General features: G+C 37.9%; 1 protein-coding gene across 5 annotated transcripts; it reads right to left on the bottom strand.

Moving 5' to 3' along the window:
- Positions 1 to 7,918: 7,918 nt before the first annotated feature.
- Positions 7,919 to 18,134, bottom strand: si:ch211-158d24.4 (uncharacterized protein LOC560966 homolog). 5 transcript variants are annotated; one of them, XR_008964701.1, is made up of 6 exons: positions 17,733 to 18,134; positions 17,048 to 17,078; positions 16,579 to 16,665; positions 15,920 to 16,260; positions 15,151 to 15,252; positions 7,919 to 14,788 (listed from the first exon to the last, which is right to left on the bottom strand). XR_008964701.1 is itself a non-coding variant. In XM_057357338.1 (5 exons), exons 1-5 carry the CDS (start codon positions 17,925 to 17,927, stop codon positions 14,753 to 14,755), a joined length of 690 nt encoding a protein of 229 aa, XP_057213321.1. In that variant the 5' UTR covers positions 17,928 to 18,134; the 3' UTR covers positions 7,919 to 14,752. The 5 variants fall into 5 exon arrangements, 2 of the variants coding, with proteins under 2 accessions (XP_057213321.1, XP_057213320.1); XR_008964699.1 differs by lacking the exon at positions 15,151 to 15,252 and having other exon boundaries at positions 7,927 to 12,432; positions 14,669 to 14,788; XR_008964700.1 differs by lacking the exon at positions 15,151 to 15,252 and having other exon boundaries at positions 7,927 to 12,428; positions 14,669 to 14,788.
- Between the last annotated feature and the right edge of the window lie 1,087 nt (positions 18,135 to 19,221).

The raw sequence follows: 19,221 nt of genomic DNA, 5'->3' as shown, positions 1-19,221 counted from the left end.
CCCATTATAAAAAGTACATGTGGATATCTTTGCAACACAGTGTCGTAGATACAAGGGGGTGGGCTCGTTTTACTCAGGTAACCAATCAGTGTCCCAGGATCATCATGAAGCTTCGAAGCCACGCCCATAGCAACAAAACATGTCAGCCTAGCAACCATTTAGCAATACCTATATCTCTGCATCGGAACATCGTAGAGACACAGGGGTTGGTTCTTTACACTCACAGTTTAGAGCATCATCAATTGGCAGATGCTAAGCCACGCCCATAGCAACCAAACAGGTTAGCCTAGCAACCATTTAGCAAAACCTATATCTCTGCATAGGAACTTCCTAGAAACACGGGGGGGTGGTTCGATTCACTCATAGGTTAGAGTATTATCAATTGCAGATGCCAAGCCACGCCCATAGCAACCAAACAGGTTAGCCTAGCAACCATTTAGCAACACCTATATCTCTGCATCAGAACATCATAGAGACACAGGGGTTGGTTCGTTTCACTCATAGCTTAGAGTATTATCAAGTGCAGATGCCAAGCCACGCCCATAGCAACCAAACACATTAGCCTAGCAAACGTTTAGCAAGACCTATAACTCTGTATCAGAACATCTTATACTCATGGGGGTTGGTTAGATTCATTAGTACTTAAAGTGTCATCACCCTAGTGCCGAGTTCCTCGGTTTGCCACGAAAGCATCACTCACAGTTTCTTTAGAAAATTTACTATCTAGTTCTCTTTACTTTCCATTGGTGAATTATTACTTAAATATAATATGTAACCATAGCTTCCTCCAATATACAAGTTAATACAAATATTGTTAGTGAAAAAAACACCACTGACGTCAAGGAATACAACAATCAAATGTGACCCTGGACCACAAAAGTAGCACAGGAAATGTTTTATCAATAGCCAAAAATACATTGTATGGGTCAAAATAATCGATTTTTAATTTTTACCAAAAATGAAGATATTTTGTAAATTTCCTAGTGTAAATATATCAAAACTTTATTTTTGAGTAATATGTTATGCTAAGGACTTCATTCGGACAACTTTAAAGGTGATTTTCTCAATATCTGGATTTTTTTTGCACTCTCAGAATCCAGATTTTCAAATAGTTGTATCTCGGCCAAATATTGTCCTAAAAAAACGTACATCAATGGAAAGGTTATTTATTCATCTTTCAGATGATGTAAAAATCTCAATTTCGATCAATTGACCCTTAAGACTGGGTTTTTTGTCCATGCAGGGTCACAAATTACAGAAAGATTCTGCAAAAAAGGTTTGGGTGTGAGCACACATTTATAATATTGTTTTAAGGCCTTATCAATGAGTCAACCTGTCAGTATCTTGCTGTATCAATCTTAGTCAGCGTCGGCCTGTGTGGGCAAGTCTGTAGCCTGATTTTGTGACTTTCTCGCAAGCCATAAGTGTTTCATTTTTCATTTGACAACATCTTCAATAAAGTGTTTGTATATTTATATTGTGATTTTGGTACCAGCAAGTCCACATAATTCAAACTGATCAATATTCATTGGTTGGTGCTTCAAAAGGTCAGCATCAACAAGATCACAGGCACCTTACGATGATGGACTGACATTCCATAAAGATCAATGTATTGACCAATGCTAATGCAAATCACATAACACAAGGCTTTACGAGCTATGGTGTTTTGAACTGACAGAGCAAAAAAAAATGGGGAGGTTTAAATGAGTCTGAGGGGACATATACACTGCATATGTTTACAGACAGCCCTTGCAGAACCTGCAAAATGTTTATAGATTTGTAAGACAAACAAGAAACCACATGAAATCTTTTTTTGCATGGCATAATGAAGCCATTTCACATTTCAAACAATTATAACTAGATTTACACAAATTATTCTGTTTAAACATGACATAATTTTAAACATAATGTGTTGCATCAACAGCAGTTTGGGGCCTTTTCTGTACTATGAGTCCCACTGTTCTTGACAAAAGCCTCCAGGTATTGTATAATCTTTTGTTCCTTAAATGTTCAACGTGTTTGCGTTCTTAAGCACAATGAACCAATGATGTTAAGCTTTGATATTCAACCAAGATTAGAACCCCCGACCACAGCACGCCAGTCAGGAACACTAACCACTCCCCAAACTCTAAATCAAACTCACTCACGAACATACAGATTCTAATGCGTCAGCGATTGTCTTAGCCGTTGTTATATAAGTGTCTTAGAGCAAAACTAGATGTCACCGTGGAGACGGGTGTCGGAATGTTTCGAAGCCTCGACACGCTACGACACATTTGTTTCAGCTGTTTCATTGTTTCACGAAGCCTCGCTCTGCCCATCACTAGTGAGGGCACTAAAACAACTAAAACACTAACACTTTAAATGCACTAAACACGTTGCATTTAAAATTGACTGAAAGAAGTGGAAGCCGTCTGTTTTGCTGAGGGATTCGTCCAGCTGATTCAAATTAGTAGCTCGTCTTTCAAAGCGACTCTTTAAAAGAACCGGCTCATAAGAGTCATTTCTTACGGATTGGGGGGCAAAGCGTCATTCATTGAAGAGAATTTATTGTGCATTAATTAGGTCAACCATAGATTATGGATGTAGGCCTATAGCATATGGGTCTGCATCTAAAACATTGCTGCGTAAAGTAATGGTTCAGTCACAGGCACTACGAATATGTTGTGGTGCTATCAGGTCTACTCCTATTCCCGCCTTACAGGTAGAAATGAATGAAATGCCTCTTGATATAAGGAAAATTAAACTAATGTTGAATTACTGGTTAACAGTAATGTGACATAAGGAAAATCATCCAATTAAAAAAGTGTTGATAAAATGTTGGGAACATGAATCTGCTAAACTCAATAGTTTTGGATATAGTAGCTCTGTCAAGAGGAATCATGAATATAGAATTGAGCCCGACAGTAGCAGTCTCACCCATGTCACCGTGGCTCTTCTCTTTACCATTAGTAGATCTTAAATTGCAAAAAAATGATAAATGATCAAAGCAGAGTGGTAACCAAGGATGTAATGGTGACGCAGTATCTTGAGCAGAATTATAGATCAATGACTACAGTTTTCACTGATGGATCTAAAGATCCGGAAACAGGTCGAGCTTCAGCAGCAGTATATATCCCACATTATCAAGTTAAGATAGGTAAAAGGGTATCGGATCAAGTAGGAGTATATACAACGGAGATGGCAGCAATATTGTTAGCTATCAGGTGGATGGAGGATACTCGATCAATGAATGTGGTGATATGCTCAGACTCTTATTCAGCATTAACAAGTTTAACTAGTGGGAGATCTTCAAGACAAGATGTTTTATATGAAATTCTTTCAAGTATAGCCTATGTACAGGGTAAATGCATTGGGAAGCAAGATATGTTTCTTGTGGGTCCCGGCACATGTGGGAGTAGTAAGAAATGAGGAAATGGATCATCTAGCAAAAGAGGCGCTGAATTTATCTGAATATTTCACTTTGTAAAGAAGTTAAGGCTATTATTGGAACAGATATAAAAGGCAAATGGCACGTACAATGGAAAGGGGAGGAAAGAGGAAGACATCTTTATCAGATTCAAAATGAAATGTGGTGAAAGAGGAAGTCAAAGCGGTAGAAGAGAAGACACAATCATAACTAGACTTCATCTAGGGCATACAGCCCTTAATTATTCCCTGTATAGAATAAACAAACATGAGTCTGGGAATAGCAGTTTATGTGGATTAGCAGAAACTGTAGAGCATGTATTAATATATTGTACTGCTTATATATATTATATATATATATATATATTTATTTCCCCTTCTGCTAGTTTAGTAATTCTATTCCATCAATGAACCACACTCCAGCTCAGTAGGTGGCGGGAATGCACCTTTCTGTTTGTATGCCAACCGCCATAAAAAGCCAAAAGAAGGAAGAAGAAGTAATTTCTTACCGAATCGCGCGATTTGTTACGTGCTTACGTCTCAATTAAAGGGATTGTTTTCTTTGTTTTGAGTTTCATGTTCAGAATACAGCTAAAGTAACAACTGAGGTAAAATATGCTTTAAAAACGCTGAAACGCGTTGAGGAAAACAATGAAATGCCGCAAGAGACCGTTTGAAAATACTCCAGTTGATATGTTTTGCAGTAGCCATATTGTTTTAACTTATATAACCCATTCTAGTTTTAGCACAGCAGTATCTTACCTTTCGTCATCCGTTGAAAGCTATCATGACTGTGAACTGCTAAAACTGGCGTTTCGAGGCTTTTTGGAATATTCGATTTTGATTGGCTAATGGAGACAAAGTAAGTTGCAGTCGATTATTTATCATATTTGAATTAAAATATGTGTATGGGTAGTTGTAAGTAATAAATTGACACAATTTATGAAAAGGGGGTTGAAAGGTTGGATTAATTGTGCTTTTTAAAAATGTTGCTGTGTGTTTATATATTGTAGCTGTCCTTCCAAAACCTTGGATGTCTAAATTCGCTGTTTTTAAATGATTAAATGCTGTGTTGTCAAAGTTAAGAAGCACTTTTTAGATATTTGCGAAACCCACAGACAAATGTAAAGGGTGAGTAATAATAATGATTTTTGTCAAAACCTAAAAATCACGAAATATGGAGATACGAGGTTTCTGAAGGACAGCAGCAAAATGTTACTTTCTTTAAATGATACAACAAAATGTTCCTTGTTTTACAGGAGCTGGAGACTTTGTTGAGCTACAAGATGAACTTGGACACATGTTTAAACACTGATCATAAAACACATCTTGTCCATGTATTTCTGTTGGAAATGACGTGTGATGTTTGTGCATGATGCAGGAGGTAAATGCTTGAGTGGTCATGAGGTCAGAGAGCATGTAAAATCACTGGACTGAAAAAAGTGGTAACCTTGAGAGACTGAAGTCTTAAAGCGATAGTTCACCCAAAAATGAATGTTATGTCATTATTTACTCACCCTCAAGTTGTTGAACGCATAGGAAGACATTTTGAAGAATGTGGAAAACCAAACAGTTGTGGGGCACCATTAGCTACCATAGTAGTTTCTTTTCCTACTATGGTAGTCAATAATGAGTGACCCAGAAATGTTTGGCTACAAACATTCTTACAGATATCTTTGTGTTATACATGACAGTAAAATTTATACCAGTTTGAAACAACTTGAGGGCGATCCCCTTACAGAAAAGACACACGAAATTCACATGTGCAAAAAACACATGTGATCACATGTGAAATGTGTTTTTGGAACATTTTGGTGTGAATTCCATGTGAATTCCCACGTGAAACCCATGGGATAACATGTAAAAACCCATGGGATAACATGTGATCACATGTGGAGACATGTCGCATATGTTCTTCACGTCACCACATGTTGCACATGTCATCCCATGGGTTTCACGTGGGAATTCACACCAAAATGTTCCAAAAACACACATTTCACATGTGATCACACGTGTTTTTAGCATATGTTAAACACATGTTGTATACATGTGATCACATGCGAAAAACATGTGAAATTCATGTGTCTATTCTGTAAGGGCGAGTAAATGATGACTTTATTTTTGGGTAAACTGTCCTTTTAAATTTGATTATATGTGTTGGATTACAAAGAATGATTTTGCTAGCATACTGGTTGGATGACTGCCATTTCCCAGGGTGACTGAGTAATGAGGCAACACATCAATCAAAAGTGAATTTTCCACCCACATCTTACACATTCCCACATAATAATGTACTGTAGGCAGACATGGCTTGTTCTCCTATGTTAACAGCAAAGGCATTATTCACACAGTGTATAAAATAGAGAAATGAATTCTAGGAAAAATATGTGGGCAGAAGTTTTGAAGAAATTGAAAGCAACCGACAGTGGTCTCATTTAAATAAAATGATTATTTTTCCTGTTCAAATTAGAATCTGATCATTTTGTTTGTGCTTATTTGGATATTAAGAATTAATTGGTATTGGGTATTAACGACTTAACTAATGGCTTTAATACGCTTGTTTAATCGTGATGTAATACCGTTTCCGGCTCCAAGCCTCCACTCATTTCAAGTGAAACTATAGCTGCCTTAAACACATGAGCACTATTTATTCATTTAATCGAAACTTTTATAAACTCACGGTTTAAACTACAGTCTCATGGAAACTCTGACATGAATATTTTAATAATTATAAAAATTAACTGCTGTCTAGCCATCTGGGATTCCGTTGTAGAGATAAACATTAGGGTTAGGATTGTTTTGTTTTTTTACTTTTTGGTTTACTATAACACACCATGACTGTTTATTGCATTATTTGTTGTTTGCCGTTGGCATCAGATGGAGAGTTTAGACCCGGAATCACTGGTTCACCCAAAAATGAAAATTCTGTCATCATTTACTCACCCTCAGGTTGTTCTGCTAAACACAAAGGAAGATATTTAGAAGAATGTCAGTAAATAAACAGATCTCATCCCGCACTGACTACCATAGTATTTATTTTCCCTACTATGGCAGTAAATGGGGGATGATAACTGTTTGGTTTCTGACGTTTTCAAATATCTCCTTTTGTATTCAGCAGAACGTCTCGGGTTACTAACTGTAGCTGTGGCTGTAACCCTGTTCCCTGAAAAAGCGGGAACGAGATGCTGCGTTTCAAACGCTATGGGAGAACATTGTTTGTTCGACCGGTTGTGAAGCACATGTCAAACACGCTAAGAATTAGCTTTAAATAACCTCGGCAGGTGACGTGGCTAATTAACTGCAGGTTATAAATACACGTGAAGTGAACGTGACTTCAGGTTCCAACTTTGTCTGAAAGGACGTCCGGGCTACAGTGGGCATTGAGGCGCATCATCTCGTTCCCGCTTTTTCAGGGAACAGTGTTACAGCCAAGTAACCCGAGACGTTCCCTATCAAAAGCTACTCTCGATGCTGCGTTTCAAACGCTATGGGAACGAGAATACCAACGCTGCCGCATTGGAAGTGTCTGGACCCCCCAAGGTTGTGTGGTGTGTGCGCACAAGCCAAGAGGAGGCTTCAGACGTGACTCTGGGACGCGTGCGCCTGCTGTAGCATGGACATTCAGACTATAAAATCTGACAAATGTGTGCGGAGAGGACCAACCCACCGCATGAGAGCGTCGACTGCTCTGTTTGCTTTTGAATTGCTCTTGCAGTACTTTGATGTCATATGCCAGATGGTTCAGTGCACTGCCGCATAAAGTCGAAGAAGCCTATTTTCATTTAAGCACCACGCATTACCATATTCATGAGCTTAAGCTCTTAGCAATAAACAGTAATGGCATCAGTTTCACCTCATCAGTTCAACACAGGGATCGATCAGAACTCTGAAGTGTAACGGAGGCCTTCTAGTGTATGAAAGTGTGCATGTGAAAACAGCAATCTTTGTTAGATCACACACCTGTTTACGACACCTGACACCGGACCAATTGGCCTATTCGGTGCGGTTTCGCATCGGATCGGTTGTAAGGAATGTGTCAGGTCAGGTGCATGTCATGCAGGGCAAGTTGGGCAACTCACTGGTATCGCACACCAGAGTTCAAAGGCCATATTATATATATATACAGTATATATACATAATATAATGGTTACTTATAACGGTAACTGATAGTAATGGTTGGTGTAAGTCCTTGTTTACAAATTAATGTCAAAAGAATAAACTGCAGTAAAGTGTGTTTATACTGTTGGAGATACTGAAATGGAATGTTTTCGCGACGTAATTGTGATTATTGTGTAATTTTAACGCAATTGAAAACCATTAAATGGTCACGTGTAATTATAAGTTGGGCTTTCATTTATTGACTTTACAAATATAATTATAATATAAATAAATATAATTACAAATAACAAATGGGGGCTGTTGTGGCCTAATGGTTACAGAGTCAGACTTGTGACCAGAAGGTTGCCGGTTCGATTTCCAGGGCCGGCAGGGTAACGACTGAGGTGCCCTTGAGCAAGGCACCTTACCCCTACTTGCTCCCCAGGCGCTGCAGTGATAGCTGCCCACTGCTCCGGGTGTATGTGTGTTCACCACTTGCTGTGCGTGTGTTCACTACTCTCTGGATGGGTTAAATGCAGAGGTCACATTTTGGGTATGGGTCACCATATCTGACTAATAGGTTCAATTCAATTCAATTTTATTTATATAGCGCTTTTCACAATGTGCATTGTTCCAAAGCAGCTTTACAGGAGCAAATAAGAAAAACACAGAAAGGTAAAACACAGCACAGTGCATGGTGTTTATAGACCAAGCAAGATCATTATAATAAATAATATCTAATAAATAAATGAATAAATAAATAAATAAATGCAGTCTCCCGGTGAGCAAGCCAACACTGCACTGCTCTGCTGTGGCGAGGAACCCAAACTCCAATGCTGAATAATGGAGAAAAAAAAACCTCGGGAGAAACCAGGCTCAGCCGGGAGGGCCAGATCTCCTCTGACGTGTCATAGCTGCACTCAGTGACCCCGACCAAAGCCACCGAGCAACGTCCACGAAGAACAGGGAGAGCCCACGAGCCGCGACCCAGGAAGCCCCACCCGCCGAAACCGTGCAGGTCCAACCCGGTCCCATTCCGTGGTCAACAACAGACAACAGAGGGACAACCAGGGAAAAGTAGTAATGGCATAATTAACTTTATTCCTCTGTTGTCCGACATCAACCACAAAACAAGACCAACCAGACCAGACCCACACAGTCCCAACAAATGAAACGCCCCGAACCACAACCAACAAGCCCCCCCACTCCCTACAACACCCACCCAGCTACCTCCAATCAAAGTCACTGAGTGCAGCCATAACTTCAAACTGCTGTCATGTGATGTAAGTTTAGCATTAAATACCAAGTATTGTAAATTTAGCATTTATGTGACAGGTAGTCCGTCTTTGCTCTCGGTTGGGGATGGAATTGTCTGAGCTGGGCCGGCCAGATGGTCGCCTTTTTCTTGGGTGGTGATGGAATTGCCTTGGATGGAGCTGGATGGTCAGTCAGTCCGCAGGCTCTCGCAGGATGATGGCACGGGATTTTCCGATGTAGCTGGCGTAATCTCTAGTTGTGGATGGGCATATGACGTTCATCTGGGCCTGGCGGAATCTCTCCCTACCTCGGGATGCCGAGGGCAGAAACAGAAAGAGAATAATTAGCGTAGCTGCTGTTCATTAGCTATGTAATAGGTCACTTTCACTTTCATAATTTTTTGACTTTTGAATCTTTTTATTTTCCTAATTTAGTGGAAATATGTTGTTGTGCTGGGGAAAGTAAATGGGATGGGGTGTGAGCTAGTGTTGCTTTCGTCAACGAAAATTATGACTAAATATGGTCGTCAACGAACCTTTATCACGTGACGAAAACGAGACGAGACGCAACGTAAATGCTGGTCATGTGACGATGACTATAATTAAATGTATAATGCAATATTGTTGACGAATAAAAACGAGACTAAATGTGGTTTACAAAATAAAAACTATGCTAAAATGTCTCTTCATTTTCGTTGACCAAAACGAGACGAGACGAAATGTTATAACGTTATTTCGCCTTATGCTTTAACCTAGATGTTGAGCGGAATCCTGTTATTTAAATGTCATCTGGCTGTTCTGCGCGTCTGAGTGAATTATGTGCCCGGTTTAACATACAACACGAGTGATGGTCCAGGATTTATCTGGGTCTGCACTGTATGAGGATATGAACAAATGAACTTCATCTCCAGTCAGAGTTGCTCTGAGAGTTTATTTTATGAGCGTTTACTGTTTGAGTGAAGCTATCGGCAAACAAGCGTCTCCCCAAAGACCCGTCAAAATAAAAGTCCCGTTAAATTGAACACTCAGACAAAAAATACTTTAGTGAACTATAGTATTTGCTATTGAAAATTGTAGTGCCCTTGTAGTAAATTGATAAACACTGTATACTATAGTAAAGTTCAAAAACACGATAGTATCTAAGAATTTTACTGTAGTTTACTATAGTAAATACAATAGTATACTACAGTAATTTATGTGGACAAATATACCACTATTGTATAGTAAAAAAGGAAAAACACACAAATTTAGAAATTTAAAATTAGAAAAAATTAAAGTAGTGTAAAAATTACATGGCCCTAATTTATCCATCTGTATGTAACATGAATGTCTTTTGTCAGTTACCTGCCTTTTCATGATGAACTGCACTTGCATAATTTTTTATAATGATGACAACTGACAATTTATACTTGTGCTCCTACTGTTTGGCCTGTGCTACCAAACTTTAAACCTCTTTAGCTCCAGTGCTATGTGCAAAAAAAGTCTGCATTAATTTACTGCATTCTGTATGCTACTACACGGCACTGAGGGCAGTCACTCTTTTCCTGTTGGTTCTTTGCAATGCTGGCAAATGTAACCTTTCAGTTGACTTGCGAAATCACTTCCATTTGTTTTATTAATAAAGGATATTGGAAGTAAAATTGTTATGGGTACGTTCACGTACTTTGATTTTAATAATCACACAGCAAGACAAATAAAATTTGTATAGGAAAAAGCTGCATCGAGAATCGTTTTATCATTGCATCGCAGCCCTCTGAATCGTAATCGCATCGTGATGTGCCTCGAGATTCCCACCCCTAACGATGGCTTAAAATTAAAATCAGAGCATCTTCCGTGTCTGGAATGGATGTATTCTTGAGTCATTAAGGTAACAATAATATAATAAGATAACCTTGTTTGAAATGGGTTTGGCTAAAAGAAAATTTTGGTTTCGTCTATACTACTAGGTACTTATACTGTATTGACTGGGTTAAATAGAATTGCATTACTAAAAAGAGACTAAAATACAATTTTCATTGACTAAAACTAGAGTAAATGTCATCAGTTCTCGTCGACTAAAACTAGACGAAAACAGTCATGGATAATTCTGACTAAAATAAGACTAAAATGCTAAGCCTTTTAGTCGACTGAAACTTGACTAGACTAAAAAGAGTATGAACGTGACTAAAACTAATAAAAACTAAAATGACAGCTTGACACAAAGACTAGACTAAAACTAAAATTAAAACAGGCCGCCAAAAACAACACTAATGTGAGCGTGAGCGTGGGGGTTGGGTGTCCATGAGGATGGTTTGATGGGGTCCAGTACTCAAAAAAGGTTTAGAACCACTGCTTTAATCTGTCTGAGCTAATGGTTTCATCGCACCCACACAAGAATTCTAAGTCTTTTTGAAACCGCATAGTTTACAGTAGCGCACAAAGACATTTGATTGTTCAGATTCTTTCTTACAAACTTTCCCTTCAGTCAGAAGAGCTACAGATACTGCAATATAATACAACTGGGTGGCTAAATAGTTTCACTGAGCATGTAATTGAACCTGATGTCTTTCATCGTAGCAGAGAGATATGTCATCACCAACATTCAGTTAAGATGCAACTGGGAAAGCCTGCCCTCAATACAGGATCATCATCATTGTTTTGATTTTTGCAGTATGGCTTGGTAGTTCAAGGGAAGAGTCTGCACCTTCTTTTACCTTATAGATAGCAAAGAGGATAGCAAAATATAGTTCGACTCTACATTTAATTTCAGTGTACATTGATTTTATAGAGTTGTTTGGGTTTATCTTAGTAAGGATTTAAAGAATAACTATTGTAGCCTAATGCTTTTTATGAAGTCAATAATGCATGCACATTTTTTCAGTCACAGTGTTAATCCAAATCGTCTTCCACTCAAGATATTTAAGGGCTGTTTATATGACAACTTTTTCAACTAAAAACAGAAAACTTTTTATGTGTTTTGCTTGTTGGTTTACAAGAAAACACCATTTTGGGGGACTGAAAATGCAAACTTGAAAACAGGTTTCAAAGTGCACGTTTTTGAAAACGATGCTGTGGTTGACTCTGTGTAAACTTTGAAAACGGGTGAAAATTCTAAAATGTGAAAACGCTGACGTTATTCGCATACGTATTATGTGTGCATGCACAAGCATTTCTAAAACAATGGCGGCCTCCTGGCATGCATAGCGCGTTTTTATTGGTTTTCGCTGATCCTTGTAAACTCTGATCGTTTTGACGTTTTTGTGTGTACGTGAAACTTTTTGCATTTTTCATTTTGACATTTTTGTGTGTTCGTGAAACTTTTTGCATTTTCATTGTGTAAACATGGCTTTAGTGACAATAAAATTGTTTGCTTTCTGTTTTTCTACACAAACACATGCTGTTTGCTGTATTTGTTAGGGTCAAATGTTTAAACATGTCGTCATCTTCTAGGTAGAACGAAGGAACGGTTCCTGGTGTTTCATGCAAGACAGCAAATAACAATGGCAAAAGGGGAAACCCCACAACTTAGTACAGATCATTATGCAATTGTAACTTCACCTGCCTCTTTCTCCATGTGTAGGTGTCTCCTTGACACCTACACGTGTCCCAGCGACAGTTTCACTCGTTCTAGTTTCATTCTAAGTAACTCTGCAATAATGGCAACGATTTCCATTCCATTGAAGAATCCTTTCTTAAAAAATAGAAACAATGCTGAGTATTCGTAGTATTAGGTGATTAAGAAAACAGCCGTGGGACTTTGTGTTGCAGTGATTTTACAAGAGGCGTTTCTAGGGTATGTGAAGCTTTTATGTGAAGTGGTAGCGCAGCAATGTGATGAAAGACTCCTATGATAAATATAGTTTAGTGTCAGTATTAGTAATAATCTCAACTTTTCATTTCTAACGACAGGTGTTCTTCTACAGTAGCTCAATTGCATTAGCAGAACAAAGGTTATGAGTTTGATCCAAGGGAGCACACATACTGATAACAATTTTTATACATTTGGCCGACACTTTTATCCAAAGCGACTTGTAGTGCATTTAAGAGTATAGTGTTTTTATCAGTTTTTGTTTTCCCAGGGAATCAAACCCATTATCTTTTGCATTGCTAATGCAATGCCCTATCAGTTGAACTACACGAACACCCCATATAAGGTATATACTTATATCTTAAATGCACTTTGTCACTTTACGTAAAAGTGATTACCAAATGCATGCATTTTCCTCCCTGTAGGATCTTTGCAGTTGCTAGGCAACATAGGAGCTAAGCATATAAATAGAGAATAAAACTGGCAAACATAAAACTGAGTGCAACTCATCCAAAATTAAGGTTGGAAACCATCCTTAAGTTATTTGATTGAAAATACCCTCCACATGATCAGAGGACACCACTAAGTGAAAGTTGCTATCAACACGAATCCTTCTTGGATCGTAAAATAAGTTAATGACTGCACTCACTTTGTGTTAGAATGTGATGAAGTATAAGAGCATCATCAAACATTTACAGTAGATGAGCATATTTTTCTTATGCAATACCGGTAAATGATTTAACAGGGAGCAATCGGTGTACCCTAATAAGGATTGATGTCGTATAATAAATGGCATAACTTGTAAAAGACGGAGGTCGGAGTTCAGGTTCGGATTCCTAGCAGATACAAACCACCTATGAGTAAACGGGCATTTTAGGAACAAGCTGAGTGCAAATAAAACAGCTCTCCACCCACTCGGTGCATTTTTAGATATATTCTCAAATAGCTTGTGGTCTTTGTGAACTTTATAACCACTGTTGTGCGTCAGGCTCACCAGGAGCTTGCTCATTTTTAACCAGACAGCTGTTGTACTTAAAAATAAACCATGGGATTGGAACAATTGCTCTGAATGTACATATGATGCAATATATGATTATCGCTAAAGATATTGCTCTCCGACTGAAACCTCATATCTCCAAAAATGCCACTTTACAGGAAATGAAAAAAAAACGGATTCTTTGGCTTGTTCACAAGATCTTTTTATTACTTTTTATAAAACGGTTAAGTGCAGTCCTTGATTCTGATTGGTCAATATCTGTGATTTATTCACCAAAAAATGGAGATGTGAGGTTTCAGTCCCACAGTGATGATATTTTCCTCTCATCCGCTACAAGGCCAGCAGGTTCGATTCCCTTGGAATGATACATCTCAAGTGTGATTGACTTTGAACAAAACCTTCAAGAAATCAAGTCATCATCCAATGCATCAAATTAGGGCCGTTTCTTAATATGTGTTCTTAGCGGTCTTGTGTCCTTGTGTTCTCGCTCTACTTTATCAATAACCACCAAAGTCCGGTTCCAATACTCAAGAACAGAGAACGCATGAAAGTACCCGGATGTGTTCTTGATATCAAGGATGCAAGAATGCAGACTTGTGCATTCCAAATCCGTCCATCCGAGTATGTTTTTCCAAGGCTGCCTTGCAAGACGGGTCCAAGTCCATTCTTTGCGTTCTTGGAATTGAGAAACGGCCTCGGTCTGGTTTTATTCAGTGCCTCACACAGAAACGGGCACACAGACACACAGAGATGCATGTTTCTTGGATGTTTAAATGTTTTTTGTGAGTATTTATAATAGTATCTCACGCAACATTTTTAATCTGATGTAAAATCAGAAATCAATTTCTCACTCAATCTTATCAGGATGTGTTGACTTTTTTTTACTAACATTACTAGAACAGAAAAACGAACATATACAACAATATTTACAAATGGATTTAGTCATTGTTTATGTTCTCTGCAACCATAACAATTCATGCCACATGAATGCAAATGTGAAAGTGGCTGCATAACAACCTAGAGAAAGCATTTCAACTATTACAGGATGTGATGCAATAGGCTGTTGAGTCATGTGCCTGAAGACTTTTTCATATCCCAAACTAGAAAGGGAGTGTCTCTTACCAGTCATGACTCACTTGGTTTACTGTGTCAGGCATGTAAACCTCAGACAGGAAGCATTATTGGTTGGATCTGTCCTGTTTCATCTCAAGATTTCAAACACTTGTAGCAAAACTTCTTTTCCTGAAAAAAGGAAAGGTTAAAAGTTTTAATTCACTTAATGTGCAGCATCCTTCTTAAATGTAATTTTTGTGAAGTTATTTAGATCTGGTCAGAGGTAGATGCATACTTTATTTGCATTAACAAATTCATGCATGTAATGTAAAATCTCCATATTTTAAATAGGTGTCACAACTACTTTATGTGCTGTAATAAAACACACCTCCTGGTGTCATCCTTTTGTCTATAAAAGCGTCTCAGGTTTTCACACGATTATCTGACATGTGTATCTTAAAATTGTACCTGGCGGCATGTGACATGCTGTAAAAATTCATAAAAAATACAACATTTACATTTGGCAGACGCCTTTATCCAAAGTGACTTACATTGCATATACTATACTGCACATTTTTGTTTCTAATTATGTGCAATCCCTGGGATCGAACCCATGACCTTGGGGTTGTCAGTGCCATACTCTAACCACTGAGCTACAGGAAAGTAATACAGACACAAAATCATTATGAAGGTTATATGCAGTGCTTTTAACCCAGACCAAGAGACAGAAATTTAACATTTATATTCGCAGTCCACATTCTGAACTGTCAGTCATTAATAATAGCATACACAAGCATTAATATTGTAGTGTTTAATAGGTTTATGTACACATTTATTTGCATGACTAACACACCGGTCTACAATATAAAAATTGTTTGCAACATTGTATTGTATAAACTTAAAGTGGTTAAAATGTGCAATAAACTTGAAACTGTAACTTCGGCACCACTTTGTTTTTTATTAAAAATTTAGGAAATTCATCAACAGTTTTAAATTGAAGTTAGATGCTTTTACAGTGTTTTACACTATCTATAAGAATATATATATATTAGAATATATAAAACACACAGTGAGGAATTATGAATTATTTGTACATTTAACATTCAATGTGCAATGGAACATACTCTATTAAAATTCCCTATGTTCTGTCAATTGTTTTGGAAAAATTTAAATTTTCCATATGTGAAGCAGCTCTTTACTGTTTATGTAAAGCAACTGAAGAAATCTGTTGTGCTAACTGAAGAAGTGAGGATGCGCAACAAAGAATGTTTGCTGAACGTTCGATGAACCGTCAATTAGCGAGCGATTCTCGGACCACACCTTGAGTCTATCTCCAGCTTCCAGAGAATAAACGCCTTCTGAGAACAGAGTTTTCCTCCACATGTGAGACATAAAGTTGATTGTTTCCTTGTAGACGAGCATCGTAAGGGGTATGGGGTATCCGGCTGTGTAACGGCGAATTTCGTGCGACAGGAGGGTTTGACCACTGCGCTGTTCTTGAACTCCCCTGTACAAGATCTGCAGAGACACTTTGTAGGTCCCGCCACGATGCACTATCAGAGATTCACCGTCGCTATCCAAAGAGAAGAATTCGATGTGGTTCACGTGGTCTCCTGGAAGCCGCCATGTCACGTAACCTTCACCAGAGACATAGATGGCTCCTAAAGAGAAGAAAAATGTGTTAGTGGACATTTTGGCCAAAATATTAAAAATTCAGAAATGTGTACACCCTATTTCTGTGCATCTATTAACTGCTAAAGCACATTGAATATTCACTGGAATTGAATTTGATTTGTTACATTTCTTTTTCGTTTTCTTGCAAGTGTCTTACAGTGTTTAAACTACAAGGAGTTTTTCAAGGAGCTGTGTTTGAGATTGCATCATTGTTGTCAAAACGCTGCCTGTGATTCATTCATACAATCTTTAGCAGCTATCGATCTGTATGCCCTGTCACATAAGAAAAATAAATGTCACATTACGTGTTGTCACACGAATGAAAGGTGTGGGTTTTGGCTCGTGAGAAGTTTCTTCACTGCTGTTCGATCCAAGAGTCTGTTTCTGCATTGCTGTATGGACAGATAATTGTGTTACTGTAAGTCAATGTAAATTTACACATCGCTGCTGTCCTTCTGAAACCTTGTATCTCCATATTTCGGATTTTTATTTTTTGCCATAAATCGTTATTATTCGTCACCCTTTATGTTTGTCATTCTGTTTTGCGAATATCCAACCACTAAAAAGTATTAAAAAGTGCTTCTGAACTTTGACAACACAGTGTGCAATCATTGAAAAAGTAGAGTGTTTTTTTCCCATTTCCTGAAAAACAGCGAATTTGGAGGTTTCAGAAAGACAGCAAAGATATCAAATTTAATATATACAACAGCATGGTAGCATCTCTTAATCGATTTCAACTCTTGATACACTTGCAAATAATAAAAACATAATTACCTATCATAGGAGGCTTTAACATTTCATTGTCCTTTAAAAACAAAGCAAATGTAAATCAGCTTGAGGAATGAATGAGTTAATAGATGTGAATTACATCTTAAAGCCAATGCAAGCATACTTATGGCTGGAATACACTACAAGTACACTACTAAAATCTTGAACAGATTTTTTTTTAACTAGACATCATACACTTGCAGACTTTTCGAAAGTTTCAGATAGAAACACACTGACTGATCAAATCTGCAGACGGCACAGACTTTCTACAACAATTCCAGACTGAAAATCTGAGCAAAAGTCTTGTAGTGTATTTTAGCCTTTACAAACTTCTGATAATGTGTGCAATTATCTGATAATTATACTATTTAAAAGGCAACACTTAAGTATGCATGTAACTGTATTACAGTATAATTATTAGCCTACATATCAGATGGACCCACAAATGTGGACTAATACTAAATATGAATTTAGCATGCTGCAATATTTTATAAATCGAAGCATCACGGGGTTACACACTCTTACTGTAACAATAAAGCTTTCTTAAAAGGATGTATGGTTTCAAAGACCTTTAACGGTCATTGTGTTCTCCCTAAAAAAATCGCTTCATTGCTGTAAGTCGTTGTAGAGACTTGGACAGAGACTTTATCCGACAATAAAATGATAGAAAAGTACACGTGTATTTGCTTACCTTGCATCCTGATGGGTTCGCATGATACATGAGCGTGAGCAGACAGCACGCGAGGCAGAAAGACACCGTCATGAATTGAAGGCAGCACATCTGTTTCTGCAGAGAGCGGTACTCTCTCCTCCTCAGACCGCCTGGGTTCGACTCCATTAACACAGTGCAGTCTTCAGATCCAGCTCGTCCGTGCTCGATCGCCATCTCTTAAGAGACACCGCGTTGTGCCATAGAGCTCCCACTTCTCTAGACATATATAGCCTACTGATTCTCCCACGTGTTTTCATCAACGCCCAAAACAAACAGCTCGCACCGCTCGATCGGTTTCGGCGACATGAATACAGGGTTTGAAAGGGAATGCGGCGTCGCTTCCTGCTTTGCCTCTCTCATACCGCTTGCCTTAGATCCTGCCCCAAGTTTTATCGCTGAGGAAGTAAACAATTACGAGGCCTGCTGATAGATGCCAATGTTATTGTCATTTTTAAAGTTGCGTCATTGTCAATACTTGAGAAATTTAACTAGGGTCGGGATGTTAAATCCGCTGGAATAATGGCCAAAACACATCACAAAGGGAATTTTTTAATGGGGAAAGCATTAGAATCTGTGATGTTCTATTGGGTTTCGATATTGTTTTTAGCAGGTATGCAATTATGATTGCACTATGAATAATGTAAACTTCAATACAACTACAATACTATTTTGAAGTATGAAGTAAGATTTTGCAGAATCTTTATATTTGGTCTCTCCCACTGACCTCCAAGTGTAAACCATGAATAAATGCAAATGATTTCCATATGCAATTGATTCTCTGGGCAATAAAGTGAGGAAAATGTGCAACAAACCTACTGAAAAAACAGTAGAAAGCATCGCAGAAATTCTAATAGATTAAATGGTTGGAATATGAAATATTTTGGCTTTAATTGTAAACTATAACAGCCTCTATAGGGATGTTGTCTGACTGACACCATTGAATCCAACTAGGCCCAAAACACATTAAAACCATTACAAATAAAAAGCTCCCAGCTCATAGTGATATTTTAATGGAATATTTTTTTCAGCAGTGTAACAATGGCGTGTGGATTAAGACAACACAGAAAATGACAATCATAACACGTCTTTTGTTTAATAGCTGGCTGTATTCTGCTTTTATATTGTAACAACAACAACAAGCCAAACTGCACTCGGGTAGGCGACAAATATACCGTACCAAAAAGGGTTAATAATATATGATTTTATATTATTCATATCATATTTATAATATAACATGGCACAAAAGAGATTTATCTTCATTATTGATTGATTTTTTCATTTTTTTTGCTGTCACACCATATAGGACACATTTACAGTTTTTGTCAACTGCCTGCCCAAATGGTAAATACTGTGAAGTAGAAAACTGTTTAAAACACCCACTAGTGAAACTAAATGATTCAGAGGGTTGGGAGCAATTTGTGAAATGGTTCAATCTAACGTATACCAGATATTATAGCATTAAATTAAT

This window comes from Triplophysa rosa, linkage group LG17 (assembly GCF_024868665.1).
Source record: "Triplophysa rosa linkage group LG17, Trosa_1v2, whole genome shotgun sequence".
In the NCBI taxonomy this organism is placed as follows: domain Eukaryota; kingdom Metazoa; phylum Chordata; class Actinopteri; order Cypriniformes; family Nemacheilidae; genus Triplophysa; species Triplophysa rosa.
The sequence above is the reverse complement of the archived record's forward strand: the minus strand, read 5'-3'. Positions and strand labels throughout refer to the sequence as shown.

Bases quoted from the DNA above. Each gene is read 5' to 3' on its own strand.
- si:ch211-158d24.4 (XM_057357337.1), bottom strand. From the start codon at position 17,927: ATGGCGATCGAGCACGGACGAGCTGGATCTGAAGACTGCACTGTGTTA. The intron at 16,666-17,047 runs GTAATTATGTTT...CTGTCCATACAG, and splicing joins GTTAAAGCCTCCTATGATAG to CAATGCAGAAACAGACTCTT. The intron at 16,261-16,578 runs GTAATGTGACAT...TCTTCTCTTTAG, and splicing joins TTTCATTCGTGTGACAACAC to GAGCCATCTATGTCTCTGGT.